The 19,942-nt window shown below is 47.3% G+C and overlaps 2 protein-coding genes across 4 annotated transcripts in view; both read right to left on the reverse strand.

Annotated features, from left to right (window-relative positions):
- The window catches only part of LDLRAD3 (low density lipoprotein receptor class A domain containing 3), a 35,956-nt gene extending 28,312 nt beyond the window's left edge, over nucleotides 1-7,644 (reverse strand). For 2 of the 3 annotated variants that reach the window (XM_030452306.1, XM_030452305.1), the window contains exon 1: nucleotides 7,510-7,635. In XM_030452306.1, the coding sequence (XP_030308166.1) occupies nucleotides 7,510-7,543 (34 nt within the window). In that variant the 5' untranslated portion in view covers nucleotides 7,544-7,635. Of the gene's footprint in view, nucleotides 1-7,509 lie in introns of all 3 variants that reach the window. The other variant, XM_030452304.1, reaches the window with a different exon arrangement.
- An 8,818-nt stretch (nucleotides 7,645-16,462) lies between these two features.
- On the reverse strand, nucleotides 16,463-18,931 carry FJX1 (four-jointed box kinase 1). The gene has a single exon (XM_030452152.1). The coding sequence runs from the start codon at nucleotides 18,790-18,792 to the stop codon at nucleotides 17,512-17,514; it is 1,281 nt and encodes a 426-aa protein (XP_030308012.1). The 5' UTR covers nucleotides 18,793-18,931; the 3' UTR covers nucleotides 16,463-17,511.
- Between the last annotated feature and the right edge of the window lie 1,011 nt (nucleotides 18,932-19,942).

Raw genomic sequence — 19,942 nt, forward strand, 5'->3', positions numbered from 1 at the left:
ACTCTGAGCACTTCCCAGCATTTATGAAACTAAAGAAACCGAAGCATCTAAGTGGTTGTCTCCATTTTAACACACAAATTAAAGCAGACAGCAATTTGCCTGAACTAATCTACTGCCAAGAATCACTGTTATCTCTAGGTTGTTATCTTAGTTCTATTTGTACACAATCTCACAGCACCTTGATTTGTGTCACAGCCTACCCATGTGTAAAGTAACCCCACTTCTGAGAGGCACAGTGAGGGCTGCATGTACAAATTTCAATAACTTCAACAAGCACATCTTAATACATTTTGGGGGGGGTTTTGTTTGTTTGGTTGGTTGGTTTTTGGGGGTGGGGTTTTTTGGGTTTTTTTTGGTTTTTTAGAGTATGGGGAATGGAAAGACTGTGTTTAAAGACAGCAAAATGGGAGCCAGGGCAATACTTTAAAGTGTTATCTACAATCTATGTTCAGTGGCAGAATTTACCCCTGAGGAAGTAGAGGAGGCCTTCAAGCACTACTGTTTCAAGACACTTGTCTGTGTGTAGGATGTCTCCAAGTCAGCCAACTTTTTTAACAATGCACATAATAAGACTGAAAACTCAGTAGAAAGCCAAGGAATTCAGTCTTTGATTCCAAACGTTCTTGCCGGCCACTCAGGGCTGTCAGTAATGCAACACAGGCACATTTCCTACCACTAATGCACTCAGCCTCCTATGCATTCCTCCCATAATTCACACCTGAGCTTTCCACTGATGCCACTACCCATTTGTACTATTAAAACCCAGACACAGAAGGACAAGAGCATTCACTGCATATTATCTATACTGCTCCTTCCCCATTATTCATCAAGCTTCCCAAGCATACAGCCCTACCCAGTGTCTGCATGTGCTTCAACATGTCACACACTCCTAAAGCTTTCACTCTCAACATCAGTTGCCACAGATTCAGCTTTACAAACTGGCAGCCACGTATCATCCAAAAGGTGTTAAACACCAGGATGCCACATTAAAACATACAATAGTTCAATACTAGTGTGCCAACACTTAGCCCAGTCCCCAGCTGGAATGTTGGTGATTGAAGCTTCAGGAGGAGGAAGTTATGTCAGTCCTTTCAGCATAGCCCAGTCCTAAACACAGGATCCTTTTCAGGAAAAAGTTGTTTTCTGGATGGAGTTTGAGAAGACCAGAGACAGCATCAGCCCTGCCACATCTTACATGAGCATATTACTCGGCTTTCCTTGGCAGAATTTTCCTTATCTGTTAAAGATTACTAATGCTCTCCTGTTCCATGGAAATGCTGCAATCATCCATAATTTGTTTCAGTGCTACTTATCGGTAGTTTTCCAAATATATAAACTGGTTTTAGATGTGATCCCCAGACCAAGAAAATTCAAGTAATTTTAGACACGGAAATTAAATGCCCATTCTCCAGACCCCTGGAGTATAGCAAAATTTTTGTTTTGCTCTTGCGAGCATTTATATCTACCCCTTACTTCTATTAATGCTGATTTGTGGGAGAAGAACAAAATTGGGAGGCTTGGTTAAGAACAGATTCTGAATCTCTATGTTTCAAGGTAACCAGAATGGGAATGGAATGGGAATGGAATGGGAACATGCCATGACTGGCTCTTGGTACAGCTGCTGCTTGCATTTTGACTGTTCAACTCACTCAAACTGTTACCAACCAAAACATTTACTACAGCTTTTCCATGACATTTTTTTTCCAAAACAACTTCCACACAGAAGTTAACACCGGAATATTTACTAAACACATGTCAAGTTTGTGCACTCCTATTAGAATACAAAATAGCAGGAAAGGCTCATGTTCCTAAACACCCAACTCATTAAACCTTCAAGGTCCAGACTTGAAAAGATGGAAAGAGTACCCTATTGCTAAGAAAGTCACTGCTCCTTTGAGAAATTCCATATCAGACATGGTTCCCCATCCAAAGCAGAGATAATCACCAGGTATTTTAGCAGGCTAAGTCGTGTGGGTTTAACTTTATCAGGATCTGAGGAGCCTTGCACAGGTCTCTTTAGCACACAGGCAGCTACACTGATCACTTCTTCAGTGGGAGCCCACTCACAAAAGTGAGCTGCCTGATTTTGCAGCTGCTGATAAGCAAACAAATGAAGCACCAACACTGAAGATAAAAATCAGCTCACTCTTACATCACAGGCTGCAGAGATTACCCCTGAGACTGCCAAGGTGCAGAGGCAGCCAGCAGACCAGCAACGCTGCATCCAACCTCAGTTAGAACATGAATATCCTGCCAGTGACTACAACTGCTTTCTGGATTTCAGATTTTATTTGACTCAGCTAATTGGCCATTAAGCTCCAATAAGGTGGACATTTATCCACAAATAACCCAAGAAAATTGCAAAGCTGCCTGAGGTTACCCTGAAGGCACTTAACCAAATAGCAAGGCAGAACCATTAAAACAATTCATCAGAAAATACATACAGTCCCTTGGAAAACTTCCAAGGATCCCATTATACATTTCAGGGATACCCAACCCGATTAGACAGCAAAGTTCAACTCAAGTAAAGGTCATTAATACACAGAGAGTCTTTTACTTTGAAAGCTTGAAAGCCATCAAAGCTCCTGCAGGAAGAGCCACTGGGCACTGCTGCTGTAACTAATATGCAGAGGTTTGCATTCAAATGGCATTCAAATGTTTTCTGTACTATATTTAACAAGTGAGACTGATGAAAAGGCATTGCTATGCATCCCAATGTCATCACCTGCTACCTTTGGGTGGAGTCTGCTGATATAATTAAGAGACAAACACTTTTATACATTACCTCAAGAGAGCCTACATCATCTACAACTTTGCATCCAGCCCCTACCAGCAAGACTAACATTTCCTCAAGGCAGAGAGCTATTTTGAACTGTAAAAAGATATGTCTGTTATTTGTAGCACATGGTTCTTGACTAAAATTAGAGGAGTCCTAATAGCTTTAAAAGGATGGCAAGTTAGAGAGTGAGCATCCAAAACGTCAGATTAAACAGGTAAAAGGAGTGCAGTGAGGAAAGAAATAGCTCTTGCTGAAAGCCATCTGGCTGAGCAGAAATACAAGTTGGAGTAGATACTACAGCACTAAGACCCTGAAGAGCTTTGCCCAGCAGAGTGTAAGTCTACAGCTGACAGAGATTTGGCTGGCAGGGAAGTGCTGCTTCCTGTCTGGAGCCAGCAAGTACTGCCTGACCCAACACTGAAGGGATCAATCCGTGCAGAACACTGAAAGCTGGAGAAGGGACTCCAAGGAATGAGGGAATCTGAGCACAAAATGAAACCTAGCAGGAAGAATTCACACCTCAGTGTTTAATGGGACCATGGGTACGTGTTCCAGTAACATGACTCCTCCATTTTATCATAAAACAGAAATAAATCACCACAGGAAAATAATACTTAAAATTGAACTTTTAATCTACAAACCTATTTCAAACCCATTTCAAAATATACCAATATGAGCTACCTCATCCTACTGGTTTCCTTCAAAATATACCAATATGAGCTACCTCATCCTACTGGTTTCCTCCTGGAATCTTTAGTAACAGAACCCCAAACCATGGATCTCCACCATCATGTTCCCTAGAATCAGTCTGAAACAATAACCTGAGCAGATAAAAAAAGTAACATTCCAACACCAGAGAGGCATAGCAAGTATAGTGGCACTTGGGAATTTTCCTTTAAAAGAAAAAAAACCAACCCAAACATGATCCCTACACTGAAGAAAAAATACCAATATAAAATACAACACTAAAAATGAAAAATCATATATTGGGCCCTATTGAAACAAAAATTCCTAACCTGACAGCACACTTCAGTCCCATTCAATTTACACACTTCCCAACCTTAAATTAATCCTCACAGGCTTCCTGAGAGATATTAAATCCACTTTAAACCTGAAACCTCATGGCTAAAATGATACAGTATCAGGACCTCCCGAGATGTGCTCCGAGTTCATCAGATACTAATCCCAAGTCATCCTACACAGTAGGTTAAAAGCTTATTCTTATGGTACAGAGATAATTTTATCCAAGTTTACAGCCACATCACCTTCCACTTGTTACCTCAGCTCCCTGTGCACTGTGACACAGGAATTTACACAACTGTTTTACTAGGGGGCTGCCTGAAAAACCACAATCAAACACATTATCAAATTACTGCATTTTAACAAGTTTCTGGACACACTGTCCATGAGAACTGAAAACCTACACTGATCATGTAATTCAGAAGTTTCATTATCAGATACTAATTTAGTTAAATGCTTTCTGCAGGGGTGTTTGACAGATTGTTTGTTTGTTTTTCTTAAGCTCTTTCTTTCAACTGTCATCTTTGTTGTTAAAAAAAAACAAACAAAAAAAACTGAACAAAAAGCCAACAAACACATGAGCCTCCCAAACAAAATTCTTCAATAGTAAGTTTATGATAAAGTGATTAATACTAACGACTGACTACACAGTCACCTCCAGCCATGACCTACTCATGTTTCAGACAAAGGGCTGTCTGTCATTCAATATTTCTCTTTGGAGATATCTTGAAATACATCATTAAAATTGGTTTCACCTGAAATATTCCATTCTGCATACCCTACTATGAGATTTTGCCAGAGCAGAAGAGTTTTGCTGCTCTAATTGTGACTGCTGGCAGAGTTACATCTTCAGCAACCATCCAACACTTGTTGGGTATCACCAGCTTGGCCAAGTTGGAGGTTTCTTGACTTGTCAAAGCTAAAGGGATCCCTACCCATCCCTAACACACTGATGTGCTACACAAGCTCACAGCTAGCTTGTGTGCTGTGAGAGAAACACTGCTTATGGAGCATTAGACAGTTTGAGAGTTTTTAATAGGATTCCATCAAAAATACAAAGTAGATGTAGAGAGTGCAGAGATGTACGGGGCAGTAGATATACAGAACATGAATCTCCAAGTACAGAGCAGTTTCCTTGCTCTCTCTAATCATACAGCAGTAAAACAGAGTTATTCAGTGATGCTCTTCCCATGCTATACATACAGCTTTCCAACAAAGAAATTCTTACCCTAAATGCAGTCCCTCTGAATGCCAGCACAAATTACAACCCATGTAAGGAAAACACAAAGTATTTTCTTGGTAACACATAGAAGTTTTAAGCTAGCAACCATGACACATTACAGATTAATCACAGAGTCATAGAATTGTCTGGTTGTGCATGTACCTGAGAGCCTGGTGAGAGCTGAAATGAGCTGGGGACTGGAAAAGCAAAGCAAGGGAATGGAGAAGCCCCTGTGTGGGGAACCGAGGCTAAAGCTGCAGATCAATGGTCTCTGATCAAGTACCAGTTGCAATTACACACAGAAAATAAATCACCCTGGTGTAAACTGACACTATGCATCATATCACAGTAAAACCTTCCCCATGCAAATGAGGTCCTCCAGGACCAAAAGCACGATTTGATCCAATCATAATATTAAGAATAAAGACACAAACAGGCAATCAATCTTTGCCTTGCAAATTTTCACTGACACAACCCAAGTTTAGAGCTATTCATGCACACCAACAGGACAACTGTTTAGACAGAGAAACTGAATGTGTTTATTTTCTGTTAACTGAAATTAACGCCCAGGGTTTCAAGGTTTCCCATCTGTACCAAAAAAAGACTTGAAATATTTTCAGGAGTGATCAGAACTAAAATTTGGAACAGAGTGAAGGCCAGGCAGACACAAACTGATTAATTCTCCCTGTGGGAAGCTCACGGGGGTGCAAAAATATACAAAGGAAGCAACATTTAAAAAACAAATCCCCAAAGACCAAATACTTTACTCTTCAAAAGAAAAACAGAACATATTAAAAAAAAAAAAAAAAAAAAAAAAAAGAAGAAGGGAGGGGGAGGTTTTAGAAAGCTCTTTGAATCTGCCCCAAAGTAAGCCAGAGACTCTGGTTAAGTAACTGAGGAGTAACTGTTGTGCAAAAATGTCAGTTTGCAATGGAAAAGCTGAAGTACCAACTTCCACATGAGAAACAGGTCTTGGTCACTGCCCCCAGGCCAAGGTGGTACAGAAACACAGGGTGTGGGTTGCTGGAAAATCCTCCTATGTAAAGATCAGTATCTTGTAGCATGGAGCCTTCTGTGTTAATCTATGCGTGATATTCCAAGTAAACACACGGAAACATGAATAACTGGGTGACGTTCTGGCAACAGTACTGTAGTAAAATGGAAATTAATAAGGAAGAAGGCAATGCAATCTAGATTAACCAACCTGAGATATGCCTGAAGCTTTCCAAAAAAACCCAAACCAAACCAAAAAATTCCAAACAAATAATAATTAAAAAACCAAACAGGAACTGCTGAAACAGTTTTGCAAAGACACCCAAACCTACTCAAGACTTACCAACAAATTACCAACATAATTTCAAAACAGTGTAAATCCTATTATGCTTCTCCTTCCTACATATCTGTAACAAACTTTTATCATTAAAATTACGAAACTTATCAAATCTTCATGAGATCTATCATGCTCTTTGGAGAAAAAGAAGAAAACTAAGTTGATAACCAGAGTTTTTCCCACTGTGTGTCATCACTTGCTCTCCAAGGCACGGTTCAGTAAATGACACGGCAGGATGCAGCCAGGGAACTTACACTCTCTGGAAAAGTGCCCGCTACGATCATGTTGCAGAAATAATTCACAACCTGCAGCAAAGCTGCACAAACATCACCAGCTCGCCGGCTCTCACAGACATACGCCAGCCGTGGGAGGGAAACGAGCGCTTTTACAAATAATAATGTGAGTAACAAGTACTCCCGCACTGCCAGTGAATCCAGGCAGCACTGGAGCGTTTCACCTGCAGGAACCGCAGCATTGAGCCCGCCCGCACCCGACACGGATCCCCCGCCCCGACGGAGGCTTCGGACGGGAGAGGGGTGCGGGTGGGCGGGGTGCGGGTGGGCACGGCCCGGGCTGCCCTGCAGGGCCACCGCCCTTCCGTCTAACAGCGGCTTCGAGGCCCGGCTCAGCCCCGGGGCTGCCGCTGGAGCCCCCGCCCCTACCCCGACAACTCCTCGGGGCTCCTTTACCTCCCCGCACCCTCGCCCCGCACCGGCGAAGGAGGCGCCAGTACCCCCCCCGGAGCGCGTCCAGAGGGGAGGGAGGGGACGGGGAGGGGAGCACAACCCCGACCTCCGCCCAGCCCAGCCCAGCCCAGCCCGGCCCGGCCCACCCAGCGAGCCCCGCAGCACGCGGTGCGGTCCGGCCCGCCGGGGAATGGGAAAGGAGCCGAGGGGAGGGGAGAGGAGGGCACAAAAGGGGAAGGGAGGAGAAGCCGCCGGCGTCCCCGGCCCGGCCCGCAAAGAGGCATAGGGGGGAACAGGGAGGAGGCATCGGGGGGGGTAGGGAGGAAGGGAGGAGGCATCGGAGGGAACAGGGGGGAGGCAGGGAGGAGGCATCGGGGGGAGGGAGGGAGGCAGGGAGGAGGCCGCGGCGCCCTCCCCCGCCGCACCGAGCACACCCCACAACACCCGGGACACCGACACCGCCCGCACTCACCCGCCGAGCCCAGCAGCAGCCACAACACCCACATGGCCCCAGCGCCGGGCTTCCCGCAAACTTCCGAGCGGCTCCGCCAGTCTGGCCCCAGCCGAGCTTGCGGCCGGGGGCGGCGGGGCGGAGGGAGGCCCGGGGGAGGGAGAGGAGACCGAGGGGAGGGTTTGGGGGCGGTGTCCATCACCGCTCCGCCCCACCGGACGGCCCTGCCCGCCCCATGCCCCCGCCCCGGCACACCGCGCGGACCCACCCGCTGCCCCCGGACCGGCGGTTCGGCGGAGACCGGTGCTCAGGAACCGCCGGCGATCGTCTGGCAGAGTGCTGCAGACCCACGGCTCCTCTGCCCGACCCTGCACCGGGCAGAACCCATCCGGGCCGCCCCAGTTGTGGCTGCTCCGCCCCGGCAGGGCCATCCCGATCTCCTGCCCCGGGGGAGCGGGCAGCGCTGCTCGGCTTCGCCCCGCACGCTGTGCCCCTGAGCCGGGCTTTTGCCTCACGGTGCATTGCACGGCTCCGTTCCGGTCTGGATGAGGCCAGCGGGAGGTTGCTGGTGGCCACCACAACAGCTTAGGGTGTTGCCCACACGCCCAGCCGCCGGGAGCCACCTCCTCTGTCTCTAATCTGTTGCCCATCAGATACCCGCAGCCAGTGCTGAGGATCATGGAGGGTTCTGGTGCCACTACTGTGTCGTACAAGAAATCCTCCACTCGCTTGTGCCAGCAAGCAGGAGCCTTTAGTGACTCTTGGAAGGGTTTCTGTCTGAGGTGCACCTCTGCAGACACAGGTGGTGGCTCCATGAGGCACAGAAATGCTGACTCTTTGCATTAAGGAAGGGGTATGTTGCACTCAAAAAAGCTGTTTCCACCTTCTGATGCACGCTCCTTTCATTTTCATTCCTAGACTGGAAGAGAAGAGTCATTCCATTCTATCCAGTCAGCCAGAGCTAGCCTGTGGGATTTAATATCCTTGCAATAGAGCCCAGCATTTAGGAAACTCAAATTGCATTTTCATTCTAGGGGCCCAGACCTGATTCCCCTTGACTTCAATGTGAGGAGGAGTAGGCCTTGTTTTAAGGAATGTTTTTTTTTCAGTATATAAGGACCAGGAGTGAAGAACCCCATGTTAGCACATGAGCCACTCTGCTTGTATAGGAAAATTGCTATCTGCTCATTAAGTGTTACCTTTTGGCTGTAAAGTTGTGTCAGGTACAGAAGTAGATCTGCGTGTTTACTGAATAAAGTTTAAGCTTCTAAAATGCTTGCAGCGTATATATACTAGCTGAGGAGGAAGGCCCAGTGCAGGAGTTATTTTGGCAAAGAAATAAAGCCAGTTTATAATACTAAAAAGCTACCAAATGTTTTTCCAAACTGTGCTCAGATAATCTGCACAAAGAGATTGTTTCAAGCAGGTATCTTACAATTCATGTTTAATATTGTCAGAGGAGCTTGAGAAAATGAAGATTTCACATGATTTGGAAGAATTGATTTATTTTTTAGTTTAAAATAAGAGTTGCATTTTATTGGCTAAATTTAGCCTCTGTTAGTTCTTTAATGGTACTTTAACCCCTGATTGCAATTCCCATGTGGAAGTCAGCTTGGGAACTAGTTTCCAGAGGGGAGGCTGAGATGGAGGAGTGGATTCTGACCCCTGAGGGATTTTCCTTCCCCTTGCAGGACACCATTCCCCAGCCCCTGCCCTTGCTGCTTGGACTCCAGTGTGATGACCCAGCATGACCCATTTCACCACTGGAGTGGGGCTCCAGCCAGCTCCTCCTGACTACGTGCAGATGTGTGGGTGCATCCTTGGCATGCACCAAAAAGCAAGATCTTCTCTTTGGCAAGGAGGTGAGGTGGGAAGCTCTCAGGCTGTAAGAACATTTTATTCACCTCAGATTCTTAGTCAGCACAGGATAAAGGGTCCAGTGTGATTCCTCTTACCTTGTGGGAGTTGGGTTGTGTAATTAAAAGTGCAAGCCCTGTAAACACAAAGCTGCGGGGAGAACAAAGGCAGAGAAACCCCAGTAACCTCATCAGGAAGAATGGAGAGCAGGCCAGGTGCACATCAGAGAAGACTGATTAGAGCTTGTTACCTGCTGTGAAGCCTGCCAAGATAACACAACCAAGAAACTGTCTTCTGGATGCCTCACAAACTGAAGGTGGTTATTGCCTGTGGTATAGGACACATCAAGGGATGCAACAGGAGCAGCACTTCGGGAACGTGCAAGACTCGTTGTACAATGTTTATTTATAGTCTCCTCTGATGTCAAATATCCTGCTTGAAAACTGCTTGGATAAGAGGAGGCTGAATAGGCTCTTATTTTTGTATCCATGGCAACACATACATTACATATAGTTTTATCCTGAACAAAGGAAAACTAAATACTTGGTGTGAAAAGACTCGGAGTTTCAGGGAAGGGGAGACAAAGCAGAAAAATCATCAGTTTTTAAGCTGTAATAGTTTAAATCAAAAGAAAGTCCTTCCTGTGTTCCTGAACCATGAAGTTGTTGCTAATACCAGGTGGCATTTGTGATTATATACAGTTTGATATTTGATGATCTGCAGAAGCCTCAACTATGTCTAAGTTATTACTTCTCTCAATAAAGGTATATTTATTTTCTATTTTTCCGACCCAGTAATTCTCAAGATGAGTTGAACATTAATTAAATTAGGTACTCAACTGTATAAAATAGCCTAATTTTATTCTGCTGTGTCACTAGGATTTTATTCAAGAAACCATAAAGTGAGTAAAATGCAAAAAACCTGAACATTTCTTGTATGGTTTAATGTTACAGCCATTACAATCCACACTTTTAAAAGTAGAAATTCCTTCACCAACAGCAAGGCAGTGGAAGAGTCATGTCTCAGTTGTGTATCTATCCACATGCAAAAAGCAGCACTGGAATCCCAAACCTTCCTAGGTCTTTCCTGTTCCCCCAGTAACTGCACAGACCTCTGCTCACATTTAATGCTGACTGACTCCTCCACCCAGGCAGTTTCAAATTTCAGATTTAAAGCTCTGCAGCTCCGGGGATGGCTTTGAAGCAGGAATGCCACAGGGCTGTGTCTGCTCCTGCTACACCAGAGTTATCCAAGCAGGGGTCAGGCCAGTCCTGGGAGTAGCAGCAATTCTGTGTGCCAGCCCCAAGGTCTGTGTGTAACCTCGGAGTAACCCAGGTTCCAGCTCACACCAAGCCTGACACTCCTGAGGGAATGGTACTCAAGGAGCATCAGCTTGGGCTGAAAGCTCTCCCAAGCACAGAGCTTCTTCCTGCTCTGGAGTTAATAATGTATTAACTGGATGCCCCAGCTGATTGCCAGCGAAGGCTGGAAGGCACAAAGTCTAAAGAGAAAATGTGTACAATGAACACAGCATTGGTGGGTAAATCCTAACAGATGCCAATTACTGGTGGCATCTGAGAACTTGCAGCAAAGTGTGAAAGGGAGCAAAAATGATCTGGATTGTAAAGAAAAGGAACTGAGTGGTTTGAACAGGGCCAGGGGTTAATACACTCAAGTTGCCTTTCCAGATGTGGCATTTGCTTGTTGCCACCTGGCACTCAACTACACCAGGGTGTCATAATGCACAGTTCAAGCATTTTAAGTGCCTGGGGAACAGATGAGTTCACTGGACCATGTTCCTTCCTGCTGGCTGGACCCTGCTGAGTCTCTTGTGGAAGCAGCCATCCCAAATCCACATTTTGGCAGTGCCTCTGTCCCAGCCTTTCCACCAGCAGGGACCATGACTCTTGGCTGAGCAGTGTGCAGCTGCAGTCTCTCTTACTGCTTCCTGATTAATCCCTCTGCTGAGAACAATCCTGGCAGATAGAAACACCAAGTCTGGAGAAAAGCAACACCTTTGGTTATCAAATATATGGTAACATCCATTGTTTTGCCAGTCAGTACCTGCTGGAAAGCATGTTGTTACCCACTTGTGCGGGAGGAGAGCTGTGCTGCCTGTCCTGGCTCCTGGTCACAGCTGGCAACATGGTATGTGTGACTCCACAGCCATGGGGAGGGACCAGACAGGGCAGAGCCATGGCATGGTGCTTGTGACTGCTCCTGGAAGAGCTCAGCACCATGCCCTGTGCCAGCTGCCTCTCTGCTGTGGATGGATTACATTTATATCAGTGGGGTTGGCACAGATTTTGCAGGTTTCTGGGCCACCTGTTTTGATCCTGTTTGAACATGCTTGGTCCATGGCTTAATCCTCCATTTTCAACAAAAGCACATGGAAGGCAAAGGAGGAGAAAGGGAGATGGTTGTGCTGGAGCTGATCCTGAGGCTTTTCTTTTCCTAGGGCCAAACAAAGCACCAGTAACACCAGTAACACTCACCAGTCTCCTGGATTTTATCAATTGCTGACATTGGCATGAATCAGAGGATCTGAGTGATCCCCAGGCTGCCCTCCCTGCACAAAGCATCAGTACAAAGCCCACGAAGCAACCAAACCTCAGATCTCAGAGACATCTTCCCTGATCTCACCAAAAGCATTGTCAGGACAGACAGGATTGCTGTGCTGTTTTGTAGGAAATAGTTATTGCCACATAAAACTTGTCTGCTCTTCCTTTGGAACAAAGCAGCTAAACCTGACAGCTTGAAAGATGAAAAAAGGTGTAGCCTGGTTTGTTAAGATTCACAAAGAAAAAAAATCCTAAATATTCTCTTTTATAAAATATATTAAGAAATAATTGTAATTATTTGCAGGAGACTAGCTTAATTGCAAGGGATACCAATTGTAGAGTCTACTGTACAGTTACTGCAGTGTCCTATCTGTGTAGGAGAGGTCTAGAAAATGAAACTGCCTGGTGGCTCATTATTGACATAACTGTTTCATTTATGTGCCTTGACTGAGAGGAGCAAAATACAAGTAAAGGAACTATCTAGACTATTCACTGACAGGTAAATTACATTTCTATTTTGGTTTTAAGCATCTGAAGCACTAATAAGGAAGGGAAGTGTTTCTGTTTTCTTCTTAAAGAAAAGCAGGAGACTTAACGCAGGAGCACCCATTTACCTGATGTGCATTAGCTCCAACCACTCGTCTTCAGCAAGTCAGACATCATAATAAATGACAAATTGGTTAAGAAACCCCTCGGTTGTCAGCTGCAGTGCTTTGTTCTGAAGCTGACAGGCACATGAAGGGTCTTGTTAGCAGCTCCTTTGCACTGGAATGGAGGGATAAATCAGTGCACCAGGCTCTGCCACTTGTGACTTGGGGAACCTCAGACCCTCTCAGGGGACAGCACTTGATGTCATGATGGCTGTCTCCACCCCGCTCTGTGATACATTGTCTAGCAGGGAATGATACCCACTAATCACCTGAAACAAATGAAAAATCAGTCTGGATTCAGTGTGACACTCCCAGTTTGAACATTTGGTTTGGGTTTTTTGGTTGGTTGTGTTTTTTGTTTTGTTTTGTTTGTTTTCTGGTTTCTTTCTTCTTCGCTGATGCTTTTGATAGATTTCTAGACAGGTAATGGTTTTTATGAGCCAGAGGATGACTGCATCATTTTTGGCACAAGCTGGAATATTCCTTGATATAGGTTATAAATCTGTTATCCTGACTCTCACAGCAGGCTCTGGTTAGCTGGGCTCCCAGCAGTCTGCTGGCTTGGCTGGATAAGGACCAAGAAGCTCCATTGTCTCTCCCTCTCATAATTTCTAAAAGCAAGACAATGTCATATCTTAAATAATACTAATGGTGGATCTACTCATCACCAGCTTTCACATCCAAATTGCAGGAAATTTCATGCTCATACCCCTGCAGAGCTGTAAATCAGAAAATAATTTAGCCTGATACTTGTATTTTACAAATAGGAAACAGAGGGGCTGGTTTTGGTCTCTGGTTTCTATCACAACAGGAATACTTCCACTGGGCAGTTGTCATGGCCAAATTAAATTTATATATTGTTAATTGGAAGTATGAATTTACTTTATACAATGTATACTGCAATGAAATTCTGTGTTGTGAAACAATATGCTGTATGAAATCCACATGCTTGGCTAAATGACTAAGACTCCTTTCTGACACCAAACCACAGGATGCTGATTTGGGCTCATCTAAGCTGTGTCCAGGACTTCTGCCTGTAAATAGATAACAAGCTTGAGGAATTAAGACCCTTGTAAATGGAAATTGGCTGAGACCAGCCAGATCTGTCACCCAACATTATGCATGTGTATGTAAAGGGATTAACAAAAGGACTTCCTGGAAGACCTCCCCCACCTAAGAATGCAAATATTACAATTAGTTCCAGGAAATCAGACAAATATAACAATTAGTTCCAGGAAATGAGCTTTATACACATGTATCTAGTAGGACAATGTAAGTCATGTCTGTTGTCACTCATGTGATCCTGACTTGGAGAACCATCTGTCATGCATCCAGCACTGCAATAAAGAATATCTGCCTTCTGAAACTTAAAGGGTTAGAGGGTTCTTTCAGTGACTGAATTTTATGGTATCAGTTGTCTGGCTGGGTAGCTGATGCAAAAGAAAAGAATACCATTCGTCTGGTCCAGATCCTTCCACCCAGGTTCATCCCTAATATATCCCACCTGATTTTGCAGGTGGCAAAACAAAACAAAAAAATAACTTTGCCAGATGAGCAAATCCTGTTTGTTTTTAACCAAGACACTTCACTGACTTCTCAGATATTCACATATCTGAACCAGGCACCAATGCAGCCAACCTGTAAGCATACATTTCACTGAAAGCCTTAAGTGTTGTGATGAGGGAAGCCTAAAGCCCTACAGCCCCATGTGGTACAAGCAGCACAACTGATTCCTTGAGCCAGAGACGAAGTGCTGCTGAGCTGCCAGAAATGCATGGTCAGAACTGACTGATCCTGCTGTCAAGGACAACCTTCTACTCACAGCTTCCAGGTCCTAAAGTCTTCCTGTTCTTCAGTAAGCAATGGTCTTCCTTGACAGTCAGATTGCTGTAAGGAAACTCCACTGGAAGAAAGCAGAGTTTGATGAGTTCCACTGAAAGTAAACTACAGAAAGTTTTACAGTTCCCCCCTTGGTTCTGCAGGAACCAAACATTAAACAGCATACACAGCTAAAACAAAACACAAAAATGGTATCAGACAACTAATTTACAAAGCAGAGTTTGCCTTAAAGAAGTCACACAGGTGAAAATAAGTTTTCCATAGTTCAAAGCTTTCTCTAGCACAAAAGACCATAAGAATAAAATGCAGCAACAGAGTCCAGTACCATCATTTATCCCAGCTTGTTTTCTGCATCCTCTTTGAATAAACACATTTCCCAGTAAAGCACAGCCTCTCCTAGTTTCACACCAGCCTACAACTACCCTGTTTTTGAACACCTCACCTGTAAATAACTTGGTCACAAAATATAAATGTAAATATAAAACCAATTTTCTTCTCAAAAGGTGTAATTAACAATAAAGACTTTGTGCAAAGATTTATTTCCTATTAGTTGTCAAAACCACAGCTGTGCCATACTTACAGAAGTACCTAAGCAGAAATGCAACCCGAGACAGCAGTTAGCTCTTCACAGTGGTTTAAAATTTGTCAGCATTTATTATTAAAATGTATTTTCATTAGGTGAATGTGACAGAGTCGCTGCATTTGAATTAAAAGAAATGCTAAAGAAAAATCAAGAATTACACAGTTAAATTGTGTATTATATACATGGCAAAGGAATGTCACATGGGATTCTGTGCATTGTTCAGAGCTCAGTGCAGTGAACTATAAATGCAAGTTCAATAGAGACCCTTGTCAGTTAAGCAGTTGAATGAAAGCTAGTCCTGGAAGCTGCTGGGGTTTTAAAATAAATATACACACAGCTGCAATATCTAATATAAAGGTTTTGAACATTAATTTCAAGTTCCTTGTATAACTGTTCCCTCATCATATTAAAAAAACAAAAAAGGAAAACATTGTAACGGCCAAAGAAAATTGTCTTTATGTGAAGTTTAACTTAAACAAATGAATATTAGCAGACAAAAGAAAGCTCTCCTGCTAGTAGATATGAATGAACGCCCTCACTGAGGTCAGGGCAAGTTTAGCACATGCTGGAGAAAGCACCTACTGGCACAGCAACCTCTAAGCACACCAAGAGAGGTGCCTGGACAGATGTAGAGGAGATTATGCTGCTTTCTGATTATAGCAGATATATGCTGGCATCTGAAATATAAAGAGGATTGATTTGCCCTTTGTCCTTATCCTGGCTGCATTTTGAGCCACACAATGGTTTCTTCTATGAATTCTGGTACGTGCAAAAAACAAGTAGGAGATGAAGGTATTTGATTTTGGATACACACTGCTACTGTTAGAAAACATGTAGCAGAATGAAGAACAAAATTCCATGGGGGGGGGGAATCAGCTATTTTAGCATGACTGAAAAGCTTTCCTGTTCTTCAATCTGCCTGAACCTCCATAGCAAAAATTATCTGAGAACCTGTGTAAACACCCACTGAAAGGAGCATCCACCTTTGGGAAGGTTTCTAGATCAGTACCATTTGATGTGATCTGTATTAAGAGCCTGGCACTCAGTGCCAGAACACAAAGAGGCTGATGGCAGCTAAGTCCACACCACCTGTATCAGTTTGCTGAAACTGCTCCATTTATCAGTGCTAGTCAAGGCTGTTCATTTCAGGCTTTAAAAGAGAGACAAAAGCCTACTCAGCTAAAGTATGGAACAGTCACATTATTCCAGCCACTCAGAGAGCTTTTGCCCTTTCAGCTTTAAATTATTCAGCAATAAAACAGCAAGGAAAGAGAGAGAGAGAGAGAGAGAGAGAGAGAGAAGGAAGGGCAGTGTTTGAAAGCTTAACTCCCTCGCCTTGCCTGAGAGGGAACAAGAAAAAGTTGGCTCAGCTCAGCAGAATGAGAATTTGCAAAGCAGTGGTCTTGGTTGCCTCTTCTCTTGAGGGAAGACAGGAGGTGCATGCCTCCCTGTCAGAGCTCAGGCAAACATCCAGGACAAAGGAGGCAAAACATGAACACACTTTACTGAAATATCATTTCTTTAGTATGTTACAGAAAAGCTTGTGAACATACAGAATGTACATAAAAGGCAGAATTTGTAAAATAAAAAGGTCTTTTATAAAAAATTAAGAAGTCAAGGTAAAGTGCATGAAACAGTTTTTCCTCCACTTTAACTATTGTCTCAAAGGCTTAACACATACATGGCAATGTTTTAAAAACCTGGGGCATCCTCTTGTGTCACCCATTAGTCAGTTACTCTACAGGTCCAATGAAACTATGATGGCAATGATTACAAACAAAAGCTTAGGAATGGAAACAGTTTAACCAGATGCATCCACAACAAAGATTAAGAGGAAATGGAAGATGGGCTTCTTATCCACTTCTCGTCTACAAAAATTTAACAATCAGCAGAAAGGTTCAGTCTCACTAAAGAAGATCGGTAAGAAACAAGTTTCATAAATAGGGCAGTTTTGCTAGTTAGGAGCTCCTCTACTGTGCAATCTGTTCTTAGTTTGTAAGTATCAAGATTCATACTTAAATAGTGTGTTACAAAAGAAAAAAAATATATAAAAAAAGTTTTCATCTGCCCCTTTGGGAAGGAAAAGGTAGTCGACCCCTACAACGGCGAGTGCACCAAGGGAGATAAGGAAAGAAGTCCAGATGCTGAATCTTCTCATTCTTTCAAGCCCTGGGCACAACAGCCCCGGAGTGGAACGCGGCCATAATTATTCCGATCGCGCTCTGCATCCTCAGAGATCTTAACAAAGGCGAATGAATGGCTCTTGGCTCCCCTCCACAGCCTCGGCGGGCAGGTAGCCGGTCCCGATCCGCATCCGAGCGTCCGACACCCCTGTCCGCACCCTCGCTGCCCCCAATCCCCGGTGGTACCAATTACAGGGTACCGAGGTACTGGTCAGGGTCCGCCTCAGCTTTAAGCGGGTGCCGAGGCAAGTCAGTCCCGCTCCTTTGGAAAGAAGGAGGGAAGGAGGGAAGGGAAAGGAGCGCTGCAGGCCGCCGGTTCTTGCCGCCACGCTCCGCCCGGCCCGGGGCCGTCAGATCACCGCGGCTTGAGCGCGGCAGTGGTCAATGTGGCGGTGCACGAAATCAACGCGGGCCTGCAGCAGCTCTGCCTGCCGCTCCGAGAGGAACCCGAGCCGGGCCCAAAGAGGCTCCCGCGCCCGGTACCGGCGGCGCAACTCGGCGGCGGCACTGCGGCGGCGGTGCAGCTCCGCGACCCGACGCGCGGTGCCTTCGCGGAAGACGCAGACGGAGCGGAGCAGCGGCTCGTTGTAGGGGTCCCAAGTGGCGAGGAGGCGGTAGCCGTGCACCAGCCCCGCTTCGTTATCTATGAAGACGAGGCCACCGTCTGGGGCGCGGAGCAGGTTGCTGGTGGCGCGGCGCATCACCCGCGGGTCCCATTGCAGGCTGAAGAGGTTGCTGACCAGGCGGTCGAAGTTGGCCGTCAGGTAATCGAAGAGGATCAGGTCGCTCCACTGCACCAGCTCCACCAGCTGAGACGGCGACAGGCTGCCCAGCTCCACCGCCGACAGCGGCTGCAGACGCCGGCCAGCGCCCGCCTCGGCGCCCCAGGGCGCGGGGGCCACCACGGCGGTGAGATTGTCCACCCAGCGGGTCAGGCTGACCACGGCGCCCTCGGTCCAGTGCGAGCCGTGCAGCTCCTCCCGCACCGGCTCCCACTGCCGCCCTCGGGCCTCCACCAGGGCGAGGGCCATGGGCGGCAGCCGCTCCTGCATGCCCAGCACCCCGGCCAGGTGGTAGGAGAGCGCCTCACCCTGGATCTGCTCCGGATTGATGCCGTAGCGGACGCAGGCGCGGCTCCCGTCCGACAGCCGGGCCAAACGGTTCGAGCTGCGCCCGCACCCGCCCCGCTCCAGCGAGGCCACGCGGGCGGCGCGGGCGGCCGAGAGCCACGCAGCCGCCTCCTCCGCCGGGAATCCCGGCGGCACCTGCTCCTCCAGATCACGGCTCCAGAATATCCCCCGCTCCACCGGAGAGGCAGCGGCGGCCGCGGGCAGGGAGCCGGCCGTGGAGAACCGCCCTTCGCCGCCCCGCTCCCCCCGGCTCGCTGCCGCTCGTGGCAGGGACAACACTGCACGAAAAGTTTTCTGCCCACGGCCACCGGGCCCGTCCCGCGCTGCCGGGGAACGCCCCGAGCCCCACCGACCAGGGCGGGGACCGGCGGGCGGGCGCGGCTCTGGCTCCGGCACCGTCTCCCACCGCAGCAGCAGGGTCCAGAGGCCCGGCAGGGCGCCGAGCAGCAGCAGCCCCAGCACGGGAAGGGGCCCCGGCGCGGCCCGCCTCGCCTGCTTCATCCTCCCGCCGCTTCACGCCGCTGCCGCGGGACAGGGCGGCGGTGCAACCCCACGGCTCGGCCGCTCGGCGCGGCGATGCGGCATGGCCCCGGGGAGAGCGGCGGGGAGAACGGCAGAGCTGAGCCCGGAGATCCCCCTGCTGCCTGCGCCCAGCCCCGCCGGCGGCCTGGAGGAACCGGAGCCCGCACCACGTGGGGGAGCCGTGGGGGCGCGCCCGCCCCGCCCCGTCTCCCGGCGTGGCCCTTCGCTTAAAGGGGCGAGTCCCCTTTCGGAGCCGTCTGCCGCCCGTGCTGCCACGGCGGGGTCGCGCCGCGGTCACCGGAGATCGGCACCTGCTCCGCTTCCCCTCCGGTGCTGGGGTTCCGGAACCGGCAGGTGGTGGTTGCAGACGGGGATCGCCCGAAACACGCGCCACGCAGTGGATGTATAGCATATGTACATATGGGTACAGGAACGCACACAGCTCCCCGCACCAGGAGCGTAATCCCGGGACCAAGCCGGGCAGCGCCGACCCTGACCCTGGAGGAGGCGTAGTGCTGAGTTTCCCCGGAGCATCACTGGCTCCTTACTACAGCATAGAGAGGTGCGGGGCCCGTCCGCACGCAGGGAAACGCCATCCGCCCCGTTAGACAGCAGCGTGTGCGGCGTGCTCACGCACCAGGTGTGTCACGCTTTCCCTGGCGTTTGAACCCGCAGAGAAGTTCCGAACTTGCGGTGCCGGCGACGGGACACGACCCGAACGCAGGATTTCCTGCCCAAGGGACCGGCAGCTGGCTCTTCCAGTTTTGCTCCTCTGAGGTTTTATGGGGTGTTTACTGGAAGATGAGAAGAGCGGCTATTTCGGTGTCCTCCTCCCCCCCTCTTCCAATTTCCTGCCTTCCCAAGGCAAGGCAGCTTAACTGTGCTTTTTCTGTATATTATGGAGCCTTTTGGAAGAACATGTTTGTGAGCCGTGACATTAAACACCTCTCCCTTCGGTGAGTGCCGTCGCTATCCTCCAAAGTAGTAATTAGAGTTCAATGAGCAAAGCAAAACCACGTCATGGAGGATTTTAAACATCAGTGCAGTGAATCCAGACTTCCCTCAAATGCAATGCAAGCTGTAATCCATGCCCCTTGTTACCCAGGAATTCAAGTCCCCTGCTATTCCA

The sequence above is a fragment of the Calypte anna genome, chromosome 5A, assembly GCF_003957555.1.
Source record: "Calypte anna isolate BGI_N300 chromosome 5A, bCalAnn1_v1.p, whole genome shotgun sequence".
Lineage (NCBI taxonomy): Eukaryota > Metazoa > Chordata > Aves > Apodiformes > Trochilidae > Calypte > Calypte anna.